Below are 21501 nucleotides of genomic sequence, written 5' to 3'. Positions count from 1 at the left end.
AGGACAGGGGGGTCTCTGTTCTGGGACTATCCTAGTCCCTCTGAGACAGCCAGGCCACTGACTGAATGAGCCGGCTGTGCTTCTCAAGTCTCAGAAGATAAGTGCAGCTCATTCAGCCTTGTGCCTTGTCTTCATGAACCAGAAACAGATACTGCATTTTGTGCTACGGAATAGTTGTCGAGCCTTGGAACGTAATAATTTGTACTTACCCAGTACTTTCAGCCCACAGATCTGAAAAAGGGTAAATATCTCCACGCTGCTGCAGAGTGCTGAAATGGACTGGTGTGCCTCTGTGTACCTGTGCTTTATGGCACAGAGAAAGCTGTGGGCAGAGAGACCAGAAGCCTCTAGCAAGCCCTTGACCTGTCAGCCTGCTGGTATGGCTACAGCCCTCCCAGCACAAATGCCGACCCCCATCTGAAGGTGCTTTTTGGGAGGGTGCCTGATCACCGCCGAGTTAAACAGCATCAGCGTGGCCTTTGTTGCACCACTCTGTGCCGAGATCACTGTTTGCGCTGTAATTGATACTGCCTTAACCGGTCTTGGATGATCTGTGACTTCCACCTGTTTTGTAGACTAATCTTCCCAGTTATCGTAGCGAAAAAATGTATCACCACGGAGTTTTTTTCTCAGTGCTTTGAATTCACATAGTTGTTTAAAACAGAGAAAACACGTAAATGACCAACTTATCTTCGCTTATTGCTTGAAGTCACTATACAAGCACTGAGCAGTCATTTAACTCTAATTCTGGTATGAAGTGAAAGTTTGGGCTAGGTGATATCTATTGGTCCACAATCACATCATGATGAATTTTCGCTGGGGAGAATATCTTGCTCTAAGTGCTCTAGAGACAAACATTCTTAAGCTTTGCAGGTGACCCCCGCAACTACCCCATTTCTTGCTAACTAACCTCCCACAATTGCTGCAGAGCTACAAAGTGACTCCTTCTGCTTTACTTTTTTTCTATATGCTTCTTGTTTTAATTGGCATCACTAATTAAAGCAATTGATTAATTTTGAATAACATTTTCTCTGGGGTCACATTCTGTCCTCTGCTAGTTGGACTCTCAAACCGGGCCTTGTCTGTGTAAAAGCAGCAGGATAATTCTTGGTGTCTCCATCACACTCCTGCACCCTGATCCTTCATCTCTCCCGGCTAAAAGCTCACAGAACAAAGAAGTCCAGGATGCTCAAAACTGATTAATTCCATGGGAGTGGGAGCACTCCACACCATCCAAATTACATGCAGCATCTGGCAGGGTCAAGAGACAAAACAAGTAGGAACATGAGAAAAAGAACTCAAACAGGAACAATATTTGACTGTGAATACACAAAGGAGAGAAAGCAGTGACAGATTTGGCCCTTTTTTCACCTGCATTTAAATTTGCTTCCACCTGACTGCTCTGTTTGCTTGCTGAACAAATCAGGTAAACAGAAAATAACTCATGAATGCTAAGCAGCAAATATTTCATATGCATAATTTATTTTAAAGTTTATTGCATCACATTATACAAGCATTAAACATGGCTTTATGTTGATGATTTTTTTTTTTAAGTGTGAAAACTTGACATTCTTCTCCATAGGATTTTTCTATTTACAAATAAACAATCTCTCTATATACTTTATATATATATATAATATATATGGTAAATAACATAACACCTCTCAGAAAGATTTAAAATAAAAAAAGAAGTGATCTGTAAACACGGTTTCTGTTGTAGTATTTGGTGGCTCGAACGCAGATGATGTTCTATACCTAGGATTTTTCTTTTGTCAAAGTATCCAGGTTGTTCATTTACATTTTTTAGTCTAAGATCTGTAAAACCAACATGGGACAGAATGCAAAAAACGTAGCAAACAGGCTGAAAAACGGTCCCAATATACAATTTTTTTTCCTTGGTTTTAAAAACTGGCGTGTAACTGCTCATGAAGTACATGCTTGCTGTCAAGAGTGGTCTATGGAGATCAATCCTATGCTGATTGCAAGATGATTTCACAGTAAATCCTTTGATGTGTGCTGTCCTGCTTGCTATGTAAAATGTCTGTGGCATGCATTGAGGTTGCATTTTTTCTCATTCCCTTGAAGGTAGTGCTCTTGTGGAGCTGGAATAAGTAAACAACATATAGGACGGTCACCTGGAGGTTTAAACAAAACCCATCATCAGATCAGAAAGAAGGGAACGGCATAAATTTGCTATCTAGAGAGGATTAAAATTCCATTTATTATTACTAGCCTCTTATTTGTGGTACATTTTCCAAATTAATGAAGTAAATAAAAAGGGGTCATCTTTCCTGAGTGTTCTGCTAGATAGCTCTGAAGGACTCAAGGGAAATCTGTTCAGCAGACGAGCAGCACAGAAACCTCGGTGGGTTGACTGGTCAATATTAAGTGACAGAAATGTACTCGGGATCTGCCCGGCAGGTCAGAGCCCCTTTCAGCACAGTGCTCAGCACAAGCCTGGTAAGCAGCCAACTCGTGTTCTCATTTAGAGCAGAACAGGACACAACTTCCAGCAACGTATGGTCATGAAAATTCATCATAATGTAGCTATGTCAAAAACTAGTCTCAAAAGCAATTACTATCTATTGTATTTCTGCTGCACTTTATTTGTTTTGGCACATTATATTGCGGTGGTTCCTCTGGAGTGGAAGTCAGTTTATATTCTACGAGGTTTCAGTTCAGTTCTCGGAAGTTATTGAGATCTACATTGACAAAGCTATATCTTACTGCAGGAGTTTGCAAAGGTTCACACTCATATGGGTGACACTGATTTTATGCATGACTCACATCTCGCTTTAATACTTAGCAAACAGTTTCTAAGCTCTTGTCATCTGTTGTTTTAGATATTAAACAGAGGGTATGCAAACTAATCCAATTGCTCATGTGAATTTGGTCTGAATGTGATTTTGCACAGCGATCCTGCCCAAGAGTCCCCAGACTGCAAGTGCAGCACACACACACACGTCTGTGGCGGACGGTAAATACGAACCCATCTGGCACGTGCGTACCGGAGGATGACGTTGTCTAATCCCCACCCCCTGTTTACAGAGACAGAAATATCCCCATTTCTTCACAGCCCACATGGGATGTGTCCACAGCTGCTGCAAGCTGAAGCAAAGATGAACAAGTTCACTTCCTCGCCAGGCAGGAATACACCCCACAACCACCTGCCGGGCTCCCCGCTCAGTCTGGCACCAAGTCAACCGAGAACAGATTATTCCTGAAATTTCTTCATTGCTTTTGATGCCTCACGGGACCTTCAGGCTTGGGCCAGGAGCACCCGATAAGTGGGAACCGCTGTGCCGCTTATCCTCTTCACGTAGGATCGTGGGTCACTACCGGAGGACGTTCCTTGCTGCGAGGAAGCAAAGCGTAGGCAGGCAGTGGCTACAGAGATGAGGGTGCATACGTTTTCTTCCACCCTTCTCCTTCCTCGAGCCGTAGTACCTTTCATTAAAGCCTTCCCTGCCTGCTTGGAAATAGCACAGTTCTCCCTTGCAGTGGAAAGAAGTTAATAGATCTAATATGGCAATATGGGGTCTTGGTGCAAGTGGTCCTGATGTCTTGTGGAGCTTGAGGCATCCATCCGTAGGGTCTTGCATTGTGTGGTCTGTCCAGAAGGGCAAATTCTAGCCCTTCTATCGAATGATTTCCAGGAGAACTTGTAGAAACACCTTGCTGAATTTTCCTCCCTCTTAAATATCTGCAAACTAACAAGGTCACAATTCCTTAAGATTTCTGGGAAAACTATAATTTTTATGGAGCTGCAGTTATTTGGAAAGGGGCTAAGCAAATGGATCAGCTCCAGTATTTTGTATCTAGCTGTATCCTCACCAGGACATAGGCTTGCTTCTGCTTGGCTTCGCAGTGTCTTGGCTTTTGAACGTCCTCCTTCGTGTTGTGGCTGATTATGCCGCTGCACATTCTGCAAAAATTGCAGTGTTATCACTTTTAGGCAAGAGGTGGTAGAGCCTCATCCAACACTTCTGTAGTCTTCAGACCTACAACGCCACTATTTTGGGTTAATGATTTGGGAAATTTTTAATTTCTTAACGCTCAAGAATTTGCAAAGGGATATAGACAGCGGCTCATTTTGCCCCAGTCTAATTCTGCAGCCTGTGTGGAATTGCTCTGCTTCAAGCTCTTTCATACTACAGTCTGTTTTATTTTTCCCCTCCACCCCTTCATAGATAATGGAAGGATGAATAAAGAAAATGTTACAAATGTAGAGTTTCTAGATGATGGTGGTGTTTTGCTCTGCTGACCTTGTTCATCTGTTGGTTATTTTACTTTTGCAGATAGATCTTTAAGACACAGTCTGTCTTCTGTTATGTGTATCATACACCCTAATTCCTGACGAGGCCTCAATGTGATCTTGCAACACAAATACACGGGCAGTTCTGGGCAAGATGCCCTAGCCTGATTTATTTCCTTCAGAGACCAGACAGTCCTATAGCTGAAAAGGCACTGTTCAAATCTTTCAAACATATTACCAGCTTTTCACAGTATCGTTTCAAAATAAATGACCCTACAGTTAGATACCTCTGGCCACACTTAGATGCTTGTCTATCTGTCAGCACTTCTGCACACCTAAATTGTTAGACCAGTTGATTAGACTCATGATCAAGCATCTCTTCCTAAAAAATACTTCCATATTGTTGGAGTAATGGAAATGGTCCACATATGTGAGCTTAACTCATGGTAAATGCAAGCTAACACAGCTTAGTCCACTGTGGAAGAGGGCAACGTTGCCATGCATGTGCTGCAGGTGATGGCCACGCATGTGGACAAGTACGGCCGTGTTACCAACGTGCAGTCACTGGTTATGAAGCAGCAACTTGGCCGTGAGAACGAGCCATAAGATCACCGAGTTCTGTAAAGCACTGTAAGATATATGACTGCTTTGAAGTTCAGGGCCTTGAATGGAAGTCAGTGCCTGGGCGCTTCCCGGAAAGAGTGCAGAGACTTAAGCATCGGTCTGATCTGCTCGTGCTGACATTAACTCTGGAGAAGACTAAGCCTTGCAAGACCTCTAATTTCAAAAGGCTCACGACAATATGCACCCTATTAACGTGAGTGCACACGTGCTAAGTGCACACAACGTGGACAGACTACTCCTTTCAGTGCACTCTCCACTGTAAAAAACCAGGAAATTTTTATAAACAGAATTCCTATCTTCTTTTAAGCAGTTTCTTCCTCACCGCATCATGGCCACTCATTGTGATAAGATTTTCCGTTCTTCTTCCTTTCCTTCCGTTCTTTCTGCAGACGTTCTAGTTCAGCTTCATACATCATTTCCTGAATCAGGTACTTTTCTCTCCTCATCCGATCTCTTAGATCTTTTGGGAGATCTGGGATTAAGTAGGAAATCAGGTGCTTTATGCAAAAGACAAGGTGCTGTGAAAACAAAAAAGGGATGAAAAATTAAAATCTTAGGAAGAAAACAAATGCTTTCCATACCTTCTGAAAACCCTCTCCTTCCAAGTCACAAAAAGATGCTGTGATAGAACTGAATCCATTACTAAATTTGAAGAACCAAACCATGAAGTTTTTTCCCCACAAAAACTCCAGCCAAAGTCAGTGGAGTATGGATCGCAGCAAAGGTTATGAGCACCTACGTTCAAATAAGGCCTCAAAACTGCTGTATGACCTGTGCGTTCAAACCCCCGAGGTCGTGATTTGCTGTAAGGTTGTTTGGGAAGGGCCTGGTATTAGTGGATTGCTCTGCAGGAAGAGGAGGATCAAATGATATGATGCTTTCCTGTTGCCAGAAAACCCTTGCACCAGTATCGGAATCAATGAATTACCTGTGCAAAACAAAACATTTTTTCTTATACCTTGTCTCTCATCCAAAGACATACTCCCATTTATTAAACATCACAATTAAATACAAGGTAGCTGATGCTTTGTCCCTCATGTTTTAGGCATGCCACAGCAAAGCTCGAGTGTGATGGGGGAAGGTTGCTTGAGTGTCCTTTTTTGTTTTATGAAAGATGCTTCTTGGAGATTTACTCCCTCCACTTGAGAGGAGGAGCAGAGGACCAGAAAAACCCTCCATCTCAGAAAGAACACTCATTCTAGATTGGAGAAATAAAGATATTTCTTCTTCTCCAAGCAGAACCCTTCCTTCGAAGGCCACTGAAAAGAGAATGTAACATGTTTTCCCATGTATTCTTCCCTCATGAGAAATAAACCCGCAATACTTCAATTGCTGGTTTTTTGCCAAACCTAAAAAAAAAGAAAAGAAAAAAACCTTCCGTTGCTTTAGCCTGGATAAATAATTCCTTTTGCAGTGATAGGAAATACTTTTGTTTGGTTTTGAGGGAGGTCAAGGTAGCTAAAATAGCCACACCCATAGTACAAAAGAGGTGTCTGAGCTTAGGCAGTTACTTAATTTATGAAAAAAACCTACCTTGAATCACTTCTCTCTTAGCGCAATCTTTTGCTGTAATTGCTCTAGCAATCACAATACACCCATTAGTGTTTTCCACAGAGAAAGACAGTCAGGGTTTCTGCTGCAATTACATTTTGGGTTTCATAGATGTAGTTAAGGAAACAGTTTGCAGCGCCAATAAAGCAAATGGCCCCTGTTGAGGGAGACAGCTATGAGCCAGCCTGTGGCTTTGGTTGGGGCAAAGCAAAGTCAAGTCTCTTGTGCAAGTACTGGGGAGACGCAAAAGGCTATTCCGCAGCAAGTCGCAAATTTGGCTGGGCACTGAGACTTGAGCAGGGCTGATTTTGCTTGCCTCAGTTATCTTTGCCCTTACGCCGTCCTGCCTTTATGCCAAGTGCGTATCAAGAAGCCAGGCTCTCTTCAATCTTAAAACTGCTTAGGCTGACCTGCCAAGGCCATTCTTGTCCTTTCTGGAGATCGATACCCTGGCTCTCGGTACCGACAGCTCAAGAAGCAAAGAAGAGATCGAGCCCAGCAGGCCTCTATCAAATCTTTCTTTCTTTCTTTCCCTTAATGTTTCCCTGAGCGTGGCAGAGACGATGGAAGAGCCAATTGCCTTAGGACCAACCTCTAATGAGTTAGGCCAGTGTAGAGGAAGGAGAGAGCCCAACCTGCTCCCCCTTCGTCTGGGAAGGGCTGAAAACGACAATCGGGGGAATTCACTGCAGACCTCGGGCTTCTGCTGAGCCACCAAGACATCCCTACACAAGAAATAATCTAGAAGATGTTTCTCCTTCACCTTTCCTCTAATTCAAATGCTTCTGTTCTGCAAAACAAAGAGGTGCTTTGAAAGCTCGGTTCAGAACGAATTCACATAGTAATGTGAGTCACAGATGCATTATGTGCTCATGAACATTATGCCAATAATTTATGGTGATTACAGCTTCCATACCTGTGTTGGATGCCCTGTTGCTATGATTTCAGAGCAGAGGGTTGAGTAAAGCCTTTTCAAAAATCTTTTGTTCCCTGTTTGACTTCTTCACAGTGTAAAAGGCATTTCAAACTGCTTGTGCTGGAGTGATGCTGAGCCCCTGGTTTCTGGCAGGGATATTCAGGTACCTGGAATTTAGGCCTTAAGAGCTGCATTTTGTTTTGTAAATGTTGTCATCCTATTTATCTACATTCCTCTCTCTCTTTTTCAAAATCAGCATGGGAATACCAGTCATGGAAAGTTGGTATTATCTTCTCTGGTTTGTCTTAAAGATTTCTGAGATACTGACAATAAGTACTAATATTATGAATATTGGCAAAGGTATTGAATCCTTTTCATTGTCATCATCTTTGTGATGCTAATCATTCTGGGGAAATGAATGGTATTAAAAAAATAGAGGAAAAAGCTAGATGTGTAAATACTGTAACTTAAACTATCTTCCTTTTTCAGTTACTCAGATTTCATCTTTTCTTCTCATGTTCTGTCACCCCGTCCTCACACACTAGTCAGCATACGGCTTCCCAGCCTAGACACGTTATGAATGCCAGACCTCAGAATGCAAATAAAAGCTTCATTTATTTCCCCTCTTTGCAAGTCACCGTTACAGTTTTCAAAGTGCTGCACTCCCCTTTTTGTTAGAACCTAAATACCTGTGACTGTTCAGAAAGCAGATCTGAGAATACAAAGCACAATATAAATAGCAGAAACTAACACAAAGAGCTCAACAGCGGCTGTGGGAGATCAGCTCAATGAAAAAGTTTCAAAGGGAAATTTGCTTAGTTTCGTCGGTTTTGTTTTGCCACCTGAATGGTCACTGACCTCAAATACAATAATGAAAGCCAACCGCGCTGCTAAGACATGCCAGAACTGCAGCGTGTAACCGTAGGGCACTGGGGAGTGAGGAGGGTCTCGGTAGTCCCTGTACCTGAAAGAGAAGCAGAGTACGGTAGTTAGCAAGCTCCTGCCCTGCTGCCTGGGAGGAAGGCAAACCCAAACCCCCGCTGCCCTCAGTCGTTGCATTTTCTGCACCAAAATGATCTCAGTTCAGACCGTGCAAGTTATCGCAACACGGCTTGCTTCTTTGGCTGGGCCTGCACGGGTGTTTTATTTCGGATCAGGTGCGTGCTTTCGAAGAAAGCGTCCTGATCAGCTCCGCTTGCCACGCTTCGGTTCCCCCAAACGGGTGTACTTTCAGATGAAACCTGACGGTGAGGTGCACTCCAGGAGCGCTCCTCATGTTCCAGCTGCTGATGGAAATCCAGTGCAAAGGACCAGGCCAGCGCCTGTATAAAACTGCCGAAGCAAGTACAGAGGACGTTGGGTGCTCAGCACCAGCGGTTCGACCCTGCAGCATCTCCCTTGGCAGCGCAACGTGTGCCTCGGAGGCACCTCCTCACAACACGGAGCAGGGTGGGATGCTCGGCTGTTTCGAGGGCCACTGTCTTCCCACTACAAGTTCATTTTAAAACCATAAACATCCCCAGTTTTGGCAGCCTGACAGCCCTCCCAAAATCCAGATAAAACTGCCTCATGGGCTCCATCTTGGTCAATTAGTTGGCCATCCCTGGTGTAAAGCATGATTCATCCTGACTTCTGGTGGAGCCAGAACTGCACCTCTTGGTATATGAACAGGGCAAGGACTGTGTAAGAAAGGGATCTAGAGTCTTGTCTCACAGAAAGTTTCTTTAAAGACTTTAGGTCTCAATAACATAACTAGAGATATCTATTAGGAAAGCTGGATCCAGGAAGACTCCAAAATTACATTAACAAATCCTGAATCTGTTTAAGTCACACATTCTGGAATCCATTTCTACTAGCAGTATGTTAGTTCCAAAATACTACTGCAGAAACTTAATTTAAAAGTAGTGTAAAAATTGTTTTCTCCTTAATCTGTGTCCTAGACGGGCCAGAAAGCTCATTATAAAAAATATTGAAAATACCAGCGTAAATAATACACTTAAGCTTGATCTCTAAGTTAGTTTTAAGAAACTAAAGAAAACTCAGATAAGCAAAAGAAAGAAACAGTTATTTCATCTCTACAATAATCTGTATTTCTCCCTGAAGGTTCACCTTCTTAGGATGCTACACAAAATGAATAAACTGTGTCTTGACATCTTAGCAACAAACCTCTCTTAAATTGCAGTATCTCTAGTGCAAGTTCTTAAAACTGAGATGATCTTCCCTTCTGCAAGCAGCATTCGGACTTCATGGTTTAGGATGTTTTACAATATCCTAAGCATCCTGAAAACAGAAGCCCCTGGACCAAGTCCCAAGTCAGTGGAGTATGTCTCCTTTTTGTACTTGCTAACAACCAAGCGCTACACATGAAGAAATGGGGAAACCTTTTCTAAACAACCAGAATAGCATGGCACTACCTGGGTTCCAGACGAGCAGAAGTTAACTGAATATGGCCACTGGTTTTTGTTCAGGCAGACTTGCCTTCCTGGAAAAATGCCAACACTATTGCACCATAGAACATAATATTTCCTCTACCTCACTATCAATATCTAGCTTGAAGTGCAATTAAAATAATTGATGTTTTAGCAGAATTCAAGTGGGTTGAGTAGCTGATAAACTCAGCTAAAGAAAGGAAGACATGCATTTTCTTTCAGGGGTAGATACACATAACAATTCAGTGTCCCCCAAGAGAACAGATTTATCTTCTGGAGATTTATGGCACCAATTTTAATAGTGTTGTGTTTACGGGCTATTGAGAGGACAATTTTTTTTATTGATGGGATTTGCCCCATCAGCTTTAAGTAGCAGCAACCTCATGCTTGAAGTTGGGGAAGAAAGAAATTGAAGAGGGGGAAGAGAATGATCAGTTACAAAACATTATTAAACGGTGCTATAGCAAACAGCGTGGAATGGAGTATTCTCAAAGTGGTTCTGCTCCACAGAAAATGTTATCTATGGATTCAACATTGGGATGTTCTTTCTGCCAAATAAGTTGCAACAGTCTTAAATATCAGTTAGTTAAACAAAAGCATTAATCCTCCCCACCCCAATTCATCATGCTACACCACTCAAACTTCTTATTAATAAAAATGTCACAATATCACAAAGTATCACTGGCTTTTGCTGTATCACAGAGTATCCTTTGTTCTCTAGGCACTCATGAAAGGCTATTTTAATTTTTCATGGTGAAAAATACTGGGACTAAGTGTATCTGCAGCTACCAGGACTCATGCTTGTAAACCGATGTTGCAATAAAAAAATGGTAGCTGTATTTGTTGTATGGTATTTTTGGTGGGGACCCCATTTAAGACCTTTATGTAGATCCCTTGATTCTTTGGACCACTAAAATCAATCAGGTGCAAGTCTGTCATTACAGACTAGCCTCAGACTGCTATTTCTCCAATCTGTTGGCTGCGGACAAAGACGAGCAGATAATTAACTGCTCATTTTGTTTTGACTCAAACCACAAGTATGTGATTATTATTAATAATTACACCTGTAAGCAATGACATAAACATATTAACCATCCAACAGTTAGGAAGTGCTGGATTTGAGGTTTCGTAAAGGTAGCTTAGGACAGACCCTGTTTACACCTGGCAGACGTGTGAAATAACTCAGTGTGGTCACGTCTGTGCAACCTTGACTTCCTTGTGCATGTGCTTGATATAATCTGATTATAGTTTCATCTCACTGGTACCTAAGTAATCCATCACCTATTATTGGCCCTTTGACACCATATTTCTCCATGATGGTTGTGTCTGATTCAAGCCACGACACCACAGAAATCCTGCATTAGGAACACCTGCCAGATATCCACTTTTCGGCTTCTCCTGTATCTAAGGAAGGAATCATGCAGGTAAGAGCCAAGCAGTGCCATTAGCATGTCCCTGAATAGCACAGTTAATTCTTTCCGTTACTGTTTTTTAAGTACTGAAAATTAGTTCCAACCCCAAATTTATCATGATGCTTCTCCCTTGCAACGTCTTAAAGCAGAGAGGTATTTTGATCAGATACTTACCTGCAATATTTTAATGGTGAACCAGAGAATTCACTTCCATTTGATGTTGGCTCTGAACGGTTTTCAAAGTCAGACACCAGAAATACTGATAAACTGGCATTAACATAGCCAACCATACACCTAGAGGGGAAAAAATCCTGTAGTCAGGACACAGCAAGGTTTTTCCGTTAACTGTTGTACCCAGGAGGATGTTCTCTGGGTTTCATGAAATCCACAGTATAACTGTGATGCTTATTAATATTTGAAAGGGATGTTGAGGCAATATAAAAGAAATGCTTAAGTAGGACAGGTGGACAATAAAAGTGAAGCAATGGTAGATTTCTATGGGAGAAGAAATGGTGAAGACTGGGACTGGTTTCTTTTGAAAAGAAAAGTCACCTAAAAGGTGACACAGTAGAGGTAGAGAAAATAATGAGTAGCACTAGGAAGATAATCAGAATATTTCCACTGTTACTTTCATGGTACTAGCACGAAGGGACATTAAATCAGAGGGAAAGATAATACACTTAAAACAGCTTTTTACAAAATGTCCAGTTAATCAGAGGAACTCAGTACTAAAAGATCCCGGGGTGGCTGAGCACTGGAAGGGTCAGGCAGAGTTTAAAGAACACCGAGCAGGCGAATGTACGTTGCCAGAAGAAGGGCTGTGGGAGTCACTAGAAGGCTCAAGTTTGGTGTTAATAAAGCTGAGGAGAGATAGGGCATGGGTATCGTGCTGTTCGTTCTGCACTGCCTAAGCGCAGGTAAGTCCAGGCACGCTGCTCAGCTTGGTGCAGACTATAACGCACCATAAACTTTGGTTGTTTTTTTTCTAAACTATGGATTTTATAGTCCTTGAGAAATTACATTTAAACACCATTTGGCTTTGCCTCAAAATCTCCATACTGATTGGATTTGGAACTTAATTAAATTACAATATTTTTCTACTATCAGTGGGTGTCATATGAATCTAATACCTACAGATGTTTTTTGAAAGAAAAAAGCACCTCTCATTTAAGTTATTCAATAGCAGATGTTCTTGACTCCTTGATTTGAGAAAATTCAACATTCCTGTGGATTTTTGAATAGCTTCCTGCTTTTGTAACAGTACTTACGAATAACAATATCCAGAATGCTGACATAAATAGTTTTTTATCCAAGCTGGCTCCTTCAAAGGATTACTACCTGATGGTTTCACCTAGAAATTCACTCAGATAAGCAGCAGAAGTGTGAAAACACGGTACAAGAGGTTCGTGAAAAGATAAGAGCTTCCTCTGTGAGCCAAGCTACTTCCCCCCTGCAGAACTGGTTTCAAAGCCAGGGAGTCATATTTGAGTCTTCATAAAAATAAGATTTCTAAAGGTATTGGTTTTTCATGCACAGTGGTCATGAGAAAATCAGTAGCAAGCTGACAGTGCCTCAACGTCCTACGGATCTTCACGATGGCACAAGCAGAGGCACACGCTCAGGAACGACTGGCACCAGACCAAACACTTTCCCCGCGAAGGGACTTTAACTCTTCCTGAAAAATAAATGGAACATTTCCCCTGGCACCAACTAAAATGCCAACTCCTCGCAGGACAGCAAGTTAGCAGCACTGCTAATCAGGAGCTGCCACACCAGCTGCCCTTCTCCCGTCAGTATGATTAAACAGTATTGACATCCAAAAGACAGCAAAAAAAAGCAGCAACAGAAGAACTCGCTTTCTGTAGCAGGGAATAAAAATCAGTCTATCTGCCGTATGTCTAATAGCAGAACGTAAGCTCTCTGTCACTGTCTGCTGTTTAACTTGAGCTTCTTTGAACGGTAGGGTCCTTGCTAATGGAGCTGCTAGGAGACCATTTGCGAAATGTGTCTACTGGCGTTCAGCTGGATTCAATGACCTTCCCTGAGTCCAACAGCCTAGATTTTACAAGGTGCCATGCAGCAGCTATGCTCATAATTGCTGGTAGCGTGTACATGCTAATAAAAACTCAGTGTTTAACAACACTGAAAGAAAATCCACTTAGGCAGCAGGGATTCAGTTCACAAATGTCTCCTGAAAGATTTAATCTAAGGACTCTAGTTTTAGAAGAAAAACAAATTACTTCGCTCTGTAAGTGTATCTTGATTTATTGGTTGGGAATTGCTTCTTCTGGTCAGACACTATTTTTTTCGAGCAATACATGCTGAATACTACATCAGGAAAAAAAGCCTAGTGAGTAAGTTTAAAATGTTCATTACATCCGTAACTGATAAATATCAGCATTGCTTCAGAATGAAAAGAGGGTTATACCCATGTACACCAGCTGGGAAGTGCAGCTTTGCAGCATTCTGTTACACACACCAAATCTCTGTAACAGCTCTGCCGTGTTTTCCTTGAATTACCATCATAAATTATAGTCACTCAGCAACCCATTCTGTGAATATGCCATCAGTATCTATGGCTAATATCTGTTACCTAAGCACAAACAAATTTGGGTTAGTGGAATCAGAACATGCACTGACAGTACTGCTGTATCTATTCAAGTAGTAAGTGATGTTCATGCACATCTCTTTTCCCAAAGAAAAGCTTACTTTTGTCCAGCTTCTCCTTGGCCAGCACACGGTCCATATTTGTAAGCATAAACAAGGCGAGGGATGAAATCCGATGTCACAGCTATAACAAATGCATTTGTGATAACAGAAAGAATTCCAATGCCTTCCAGGATCCCGTACCAGATTCCTGTTCAACAAGGAGAGTGTGTTAGCTCCAGGAAAAACAAGAACCAAAGTGCCTGAGATACTGCATGCTCTGAAGCAGTTGTCCCCACCACCCAAGGTCTTTTGATGTAGTTTCTACCCAAGAGTCACTGAGTAAAAATAAATTTTCTTATTGAACAGCAGGACCTCAGTGGACCAGATTTCTGATCCTACTGGATGGGAATTTTGTTTATCCTGCAAATAATCTCAAGGAAGCTGCAAAAATGCTCATGGAGGCCTTGGCTCCATCGAGCCACGTAACTATGTGGGCAGTTTTAAGACAGGCTGCAAGCCTCCCTGCTTATGGTGACGGCTACCCAGCCTTTGAGAAGGGTCTGCCAGGGCAGCCAGGAATATACGCAATCCACGATCTGCTTGTCACGGAGCCTTCTGCGTAACTCGCGCACAGCTGGTCAGCACGTACTTATCGGCATCAAAATCTTCACGGCGAGCTAATGCTATACAACAGCACACAGTCCTTAGGCGTAACCTGGGCTTTTTGGCCCATCCTCAGCCGTGTGAGAGATCTGGTGGTGCAGGCACGCAGCAGCTCTGGTCGTGAGGACCATCGCTGAGAACCGCACCAAAGGAAGGTCAGACGTACCCGTTGATTTTAATGAGGCACCAAGCTGTGCCTGAAAACTTTGCTGAATAGGGGGGAATGCAACTTATTTTGAGATATTACACCTGAAACAGCCTGGAAAAAAAAAATAATCTATTTTCCTGTGTTTTTATTATTTACCTTATATAACTGTTTTTTCAGGAATTATGTCTGCAGCATATACTGTGTCCAGGCTTGTACCTAACATACGTGCTCCACGCTGCTCACATACAAAGCTTTATGCAGACACAGACTTTAGGTACGTGGTAGACGATTCTGAGAGCACAAAGCCTGGGCTTCTGCTATTTCATGGCATGGGCTACTGGTTTTTGCAATGCAGATGGGGCAGCGAGGTATCCTATTTACCCACCCAAAGACACCCAGGATTCAGCGTTGGGCAGATGACTTTGTTTTACAGAGTCCTTTTTAAAGGTGTCCTGCTTTTGCACATTGCAAGGACAGAAGAGAATTATAGTCAAAATATATTCAGAGAGCCCTTGCAGTCGTGTGTGGCTGGGTGACCTCCAAGTTACGTGAACCCCGTGTTTAGCAGTGTAGGTGTGCCTCTCTGAGAGCAAGTCGTCTCTTGGGATCTACACCCCCCCTGTCTGACCCAACGGGGACCCGGTGGGCATAGCCCCTGAGTCACAGGGGAGCTTGGTTTCGGCCAGGTAAATATAAAACACACAGGTCTCTTACAGGATGGTGGATGCTTTAACTTGACTTTCATGTTCCAGCTGCTCTGTCTGGTTGTTACGTCCAAACTGAGCAGTGGCATGTGTTCACACAGGGTGTCTGCCACGAGGAGAAACCTGCAGAGAACACTGATCACTTCATTAAAACACCTTGCCTGTTAAGTCACCCAGAAAATCATTAAAGGACATTTTCCGATATAGACGATCAGTTGCATAAGTAGATTGTCATTAGATAGGTGAAGTTTTTTGGAACAATCAAATTGTGTGCTGTTAATAGGGAAGGCGACTGAAAATACCTTAATCTGCTCTTCCTTGAAGTGGTCAATGCTTTGCCTTAAAAATAACACACACACATAACAAACACACATACAAAGAGCTCACCTATATCTTTGGCTCTTGAAGCTAAAGGTCTTCTCCACTGGGTAACAAATTTGTACGCATCAAGCCGAATTTCAATAATATTGTTAAGTAAGGCCAGAAGCGGTGCCAGTGGAAAAGCTGCCACAAAAATGGTTGTGAACCCAAACTGAAGAACTAGGAAAAAAAAGGAAAGATCACAGCTAAGACAAATACATGCATGCATGCAAACATTATACATAAATACATAAACACTTCTTATTATGCATTCTTATTATTGTACAGCAATTTCTTGCCGAAAGTTCAGAGCAAGGATAACAAGAACAAATGCACATCTGTCCCTGGGATGGGCAGCAACATCTAGATTTTGTAAACCAGAGGGAAGTTTGGAGGTGGACAAACTGTGCTTTTAGAAAGAGACATTTTTACTCGGGCACCAACTAGGATCTCTCAATACCTGCAAAGATTAAGGCTGAGTACATTCCTTTTTATAGCACAGATGGGCAGCAGTTTGAAACTTTGTGTAAGTTTCTAGAGGCAGGTTTTCAGACTGCCAAATTTCCCATTAATTTGAAAAGAATTGTGTGAGGGAGAAAAGAAAAAAAAAATCATGACATGCAGTTTGGTCACATAAGGCAACATTTCTTGTTCTTTAACAATTCTTTGAGCAGTTATCTTCCTCTCTCCTCTGGATAAAGCAATGCCTTTTGGCAGCAAGCTCCTCTGTAAACGTGAGGTAGTAAACGATGGTGAATTTTAAATATAAACAACCAGGCAGGTCTGTACCACGCAGTTTAAAAATAAAAGCCCAAGAGAACTTCCTTTAGAAAACAACAGCAAAGTTCTTCAGAAGTGTATGGGGGCGAAGAGGTGGGCTTTGGTTTGGAAAACGACCTTCCCCACAGAAAGCCAGACTGAGAAGCGTTTCACAGATGCGAGGTTAGCAAAGGGGCAGCAGCGTGGTTAGCTGCGTTGCTTTGGTTTGGTTCTTACAAACTCCCTCCCATTCCTCACCTGACCTGTGAGAATGAAAACCATTTTGCAGCCTCTTTAGCTTCATACAGCAATAATTAAAAGAGCACACCAGCCCACATCACCAAAAAAGCAATAACATTAAAATCTAGCGAAAGACAGAGAACAAAGGTCAGCATCATACTCATTTCTAGGTATTCATCAAAGAGCCCATAAGCGTTCATAGGTTGCAGATTGTAGTCCTTTTCCCACTGTGGGAAGCTTGTTTTTCTCTGTGTGCCATACTCCTGTCGTAGCTTTCTCCTGGTCCACCAGTTTTGAATTAGCCTACATTTTCAAATAAATTAAAGAAACAAGGTAAATAATATTAGCGGCTATTTATCACAAAACTGGAAGAGGCTAAGTGTGCACAACATACCTTGCAAAATTAATTTCCCAATGCACAGGAAAACAGAGCATTAGCAATACATGTGGCTGATGACACGACATAGTAGGTATGAGAACAGATACGGCCGATGGGCTGTAATCCAGGCCTAGAGGTTATTAAAGCGGCAGAGGGGTTTTGACATCTTTTCTTTTATTATTTATGTCCTTCTGCTCTACACAGAATGGCAAATCACTTCGGGGTCTGTTTGTATGGCAGAATGCAATGCTGTGTGGAGATAGTTGAGTAGCTGACAGTTCTCTAATTGAAAAATCAGTAAAGAGAGCGCTAAAGGCTGCTTGATCCTTCCCGTGTGCGAGCCGGCATCCCTACATGGCTCTAGTTTGGAGGGGAACAGTCCCCGGGCAACCCTGGAAGGGAAAAAGCAACCTTGCATGGTGTCTGCAGCCAAACGTTCAGAGGAAGAGAAGGCAGAAAGGAGCGTGTACCCCACCGACAACGCACCGTGGACGGCCGACACGCGAGCTAGCTCCCTCTCAGAAAACGGGGGAGCGGGGCTGGACTTTGGGGGGGAAGATGTTCTTCCTGAAGAAACGCACGTGTAGGGGCACCAGGGGCGGCACTGAGGAGAACGAGAATGCCAGAAGAGAAACGAGCGCTCACATTTGGAATACACACCTTTGCCTCTCCAGGTCAGGGAGTTGCACCAGTTTGGCCAGCAAAGGACACAAGTTACAGTAAGTATATAGAGAAAAAAACCCCCAAAACCCATGACAGATATTTTCTCCAAAGTTGTGCTTGGCCCCTTCGTCTCGGCAAGATAGAAAGTGACGGCTCACCCAAATAGTTCAGTCCTTTCCCTGACTGTGCTTTGCTTCTTGCCTTCACAGTGGCCTGGTCTGGGCTGTGAATGGTAGGCAAAGGCCATTGGATTTGGGTAAGGGTTTGGCCAATTGCTTGTTTTCTTAAAGCTTAGAGATTATTTTTCCATTCAGGCCATTTACAAGAGAGGTTATAGCTTTTCCTGCCTTCCTTAAAGAAGTGTAGCTGCAACTGATTGCAGGGCATTAAAATCTAGAGTTTAGAAATGGAAGAAAAAAGTTTAGATGTACAAGCGTGGACTTCAAGCCAAAATCTGGAAGTACAAGAAATTATTAAAGTATTCGGTTTTAGCAGCTTGTAGCCAGTCACTAGTTTGTAAAAAGCCTAAAAAGGCCTTTCCTGTGAATGACCACAGTTGTGACTGATGACCTGTGCTACAGTTAAGGACACATCTTTGCAGTCTACAGCACCCTTTGGGACTTTGCCTCCCATGTCCTGCCCGTGAGAAAGTGAGAGGGCTGAGAACTGAATTCCTGCAAAAGCAGCAAACTGAGGGGCGAGGTGAGTGGGAAACCAATACACTGAGACAGATCCTGGTTAACTTCCTCCTTTGTGAGAAGGGAAACCCATAACCAGTGTTACTAAATATCTAAGACTTTGTAAATCTCAGAGATGTCATTTTCTGGTTTATTTGTGAGTAAAATGTGAGCAGTGCGATGTAATGTGGTTTTAATATGGATGTATGTTCTTCTTCCAAGAAAAACATCAACTTGAAATTGCAGGTTTCTACCTCCAAATGAAGCAATAATTTATACTTTGTGTCCTAGTTATTGCAAATGTCTCTGTGCAGGAGAGAACAACTGATGTACACTTTCAGAGGTTTCGAGGTGGCGGTTGTATGAAGCAGAAGCACCGCTCTGACGTCTCAGTATTTGTATTAAAAACGTAAGCACTAAACAATCGATGCTCTAGCACACAACCTAGGGCCTCTCTTTGGTATCTTTGAAACCTAGTTTTTAACCCTCAGGCAGAAATTTCCAAAGAGAATCCAATGCCCCATGTATTGGTAAGAAATGGGATAGCAGGCGCGGGGGTTCGCGGGGGTTCCCATCACCAAGGAATGGCCGGTGGCATTTCTGACTTGACCTGCGTGTCTCTGCGATCCCCGTGGGAGCCCATGTCTGCACCAGAGCTGGGCTGGCACCCCGAAACGGTGCAAAAAACCCCTCTCCAAAACAGGCTGGTGGTGCTCCTCTCCTAAGGGCTTTTCCCTTATGGGGAAATATTCTCTGCTGTCAGCTCTGACACTGTGCAGCGCTGGCTCTGCCTGCATCTCAGCACGTGGCTGCAGGTGCAGTGATGTTCTACTACAGACCATAGGATTGCCTCCAAATCCTCTGGCCATCCACGCGATCTTGGCCCCGATCGTGGTCTTAGCAGAAATATCGTGGGTTTTTTCACACAAAAAGGAAATGCACTTGCCTGCAGGGTTTCAGGGCCAGAAGGTGGACTGAAAGGTCTGGAGAGCAAACACGGCTCTCATCGGAATGAAGTGAAGCAGCTCACGTTGTTGTGACTGTGTGGTTTGTGTTGTGATTTTCGTTGTGACTCTAAAGTGAAGAGACTGACTTCACCTGAAGCAGCTTATTCCCATTAAATCACTTGTTCTCAAACAATCTCCTCCTATCTCCTTCAGTCACCTTCTTTAATCCCCTTCTCTGCTCTTTATTAGGTTTCAAAATCCCCATTAACAGGCAGCAGAAAGTTCTAATGAAAACTGACAAAAGAGGCAGGGAGTGGAAAGAGGAGGATCAATACCGCTGCTGCTGGTCCCTCCTCCCCACCCCGGCTAATTCCTCCAGCCCCAGCAGCTGGAAAAGCCTGGCAAGCGGTGCTGGGGCAGGCCTGGGAAGACTGGGAGACAGCGAGCGTTGAGGACCTGGATTGCCAATTACTCTGTGCATCGAAATCATTTACTCTGCTCTCATCAGGGCTCGACGCGAGCAGCGCTGGGGCTGCCTGAAGCCGCTTCTGCAGCACGTCTCTGCGGTTGCGGGACCCATCTCCGGGCTGGCTCTGCTGCGGATCCTGCGGCGAAGCAAATCCCGCCGAACTCCGCAAGGGCAAACTTTCTGACAATGTCAGGTCTCTCTTACATTTTCACACATGCTAATTTCCCTTGACGACCTGCCACACTGTCTCGAGCATCAGCTGTCTATGTTAATCATATTAAACATGTTCATTAAATACTAATCAATAAGAAGTGAACCAATAGGAAATGAATAATCGTCAACCTTATTAGCTGGGGCATGGCTCCATAATACCCTGAAGATCACCAGGGAACTTGGCTATATAGCAGTCAGTACGTTTTTCTATCTCTGAGAGTGTATATGCCAGCAGCGCATTTTTTCCAGCTCATACCTGCCCTTTCAGGCACCCTGTATCACCCAGCAAGGAGAAATCCAATTTAGAATGTACTCGCATAGCTAAAAAATGATACATATAATATTTCCTGTGCAAGGAGTACAGCGGTCCTACCGTTTTATTTTTAAGGAGTTTTAAAACATGGAATACAGTTTAATGAAATCAAGTACTTCCCATATATTATTTATTTGTTAATATTTATATTACACTTTTGCAAACCATGTCCAATGTGGAAAAAAACCCCCAAACACCATCTATCTCTATATGTCTGGAAATCTCTCATTGCAGTTTGGTATCCTAGAGGGGATTTTCTATTGTAATGACTACTATATCTTGCTTTTATGTAACTGGTCATAAGGAAAGCATAAACTTAGTATTCTTCTATGACCTACAGAAGCACAGTCATTACATTTACTTACGGGTAGCCCAGTTCCATGAAATTATTCCAGGTCTGCTTTAACACCATTATAATACCCATTTGCATACAGAGATCAATAAGGCATCCACTGGGGTGGCACTACAGAAGAAAAGAAACAAAAGGTTAAACAGAAATAACTCTGAGTTTTAAAGCATTTCTTAAAAACTAGAAATGGTATTAAATAAATTACTTAAAGGAAATTAAATGCCATTCTCTATTTTTTTTAAAGAATAAAAACTCATGGGAACATACGAGACTGTATCATACCATCAGCCTTTTAAGCCTACCATCTAATTCTCTGCAGAGGTCAGAATCAGCTGAGACCAAAGCAATTTTCACATTAGTGCTTCTAATATGTTGTGCAAGTGTGGATGGGACAGAGGCAAAGGCTACCAAGCTTCTCCAGTGATTTCAATAGTTTTGGGGAGGTTGACCGGGCACCAAGTCAAAGAATGAAGAGAAAATTCCTCCTGGCTGCATAGGCAAACAGTTGATGCCTGCAGGATAAACCTAATGCTGTTTATTGAGTACTATTTAATGTATAGGACTGAGTAGACCATGCAAAGCTATTCTCTCCTTGAAGAACTAAAAATCTTTAACTGTCAAACAACAGTTCTTAGTGTCTCTCGCTGAGTGCTTGCTTGCTTTAGCAGTGGCTCCAGACCTTGAAGAAGTGGTGCTGCTTTGGGGGGAGATGCTCAGCTAGTACAAACTTAGGTGATTCCACAATTTTTCACCTAGTATTGGAAGAAACAGAAAAGGACCA

The 21501-nt window shown here is 42.8% G+C and overlaps 1 protein-coding gene across 6 annotated transcripts in view; it reads right to left on the bottom strand.

Annotated features, from left to right (window-relative positions):
- Nucleotides 1-1669: 1669 nt before the first annotated feature.
- ANO4 (anoctamin 4) overlaps nucleotides 1670-21501 on the bottom strand; it is a 190320-nt gene continuing 170488 nt past the window's right edge. For 4 of the 6 annotated variants that reach the window (XM_049792352.1, XM_049792357.1, XM_049792358.1 and 1 more), the window contains 7 exons: nucleotides 20737-20834; nucleotides 16871-17013; nucleotides 15739-15891; nucleotides 13897-14044; nucleotides 11362-11481; nucleotides 8205-8310; nucleotides 1670-5397 (listed from right to left, as the gene is read on the bottom strand). In XM_049792352.1, coding sequence (XP_049648309.1) covers nucleotides 5206-5397; nucleotides 8205-8310; nucleotides 11362-11481; nucleotides 13897-14044; nucleotides 15739-15891; nucleotides 16871-17013; nucleotides 20737-20834 — 960 coding nt within the window. In that variant the 3' untranslated portion in view covers nucleotides 1670-5205. The remainder of the gene's footprint in view (nucleotides 5398-8204; nucleotides 8311-11361; nucleotides 11482-13896; nucleotides 14045-15738; nucleotides 15892-16870; nucleotides 17014-20736; nucleotides 20835-21501) is intronic. The other 2 variants (XM_049792354.1, XM_049792356.1) reach the window with 2 other exon arrangements.

Source organism: Accipiter gentilis, chromosome 34, assembly GCF_929443795.1.
Source record: "Accipiter gentilis chromosome 34, bAccGen1.1, whole genome shotgun sequence".
In the NCBI taxonomy this organism is placed as follows: domain Eukaryota; kingdom Metazoa; phylum Chordata; class Aves; order Accipitriformes; family Accipitridae; genus Astur; species Astur gentilis.
Note: the sequence above shows the minus strand (reverse complement) of the source record. Positions and strands in the feature narration are given on the sequence as shown.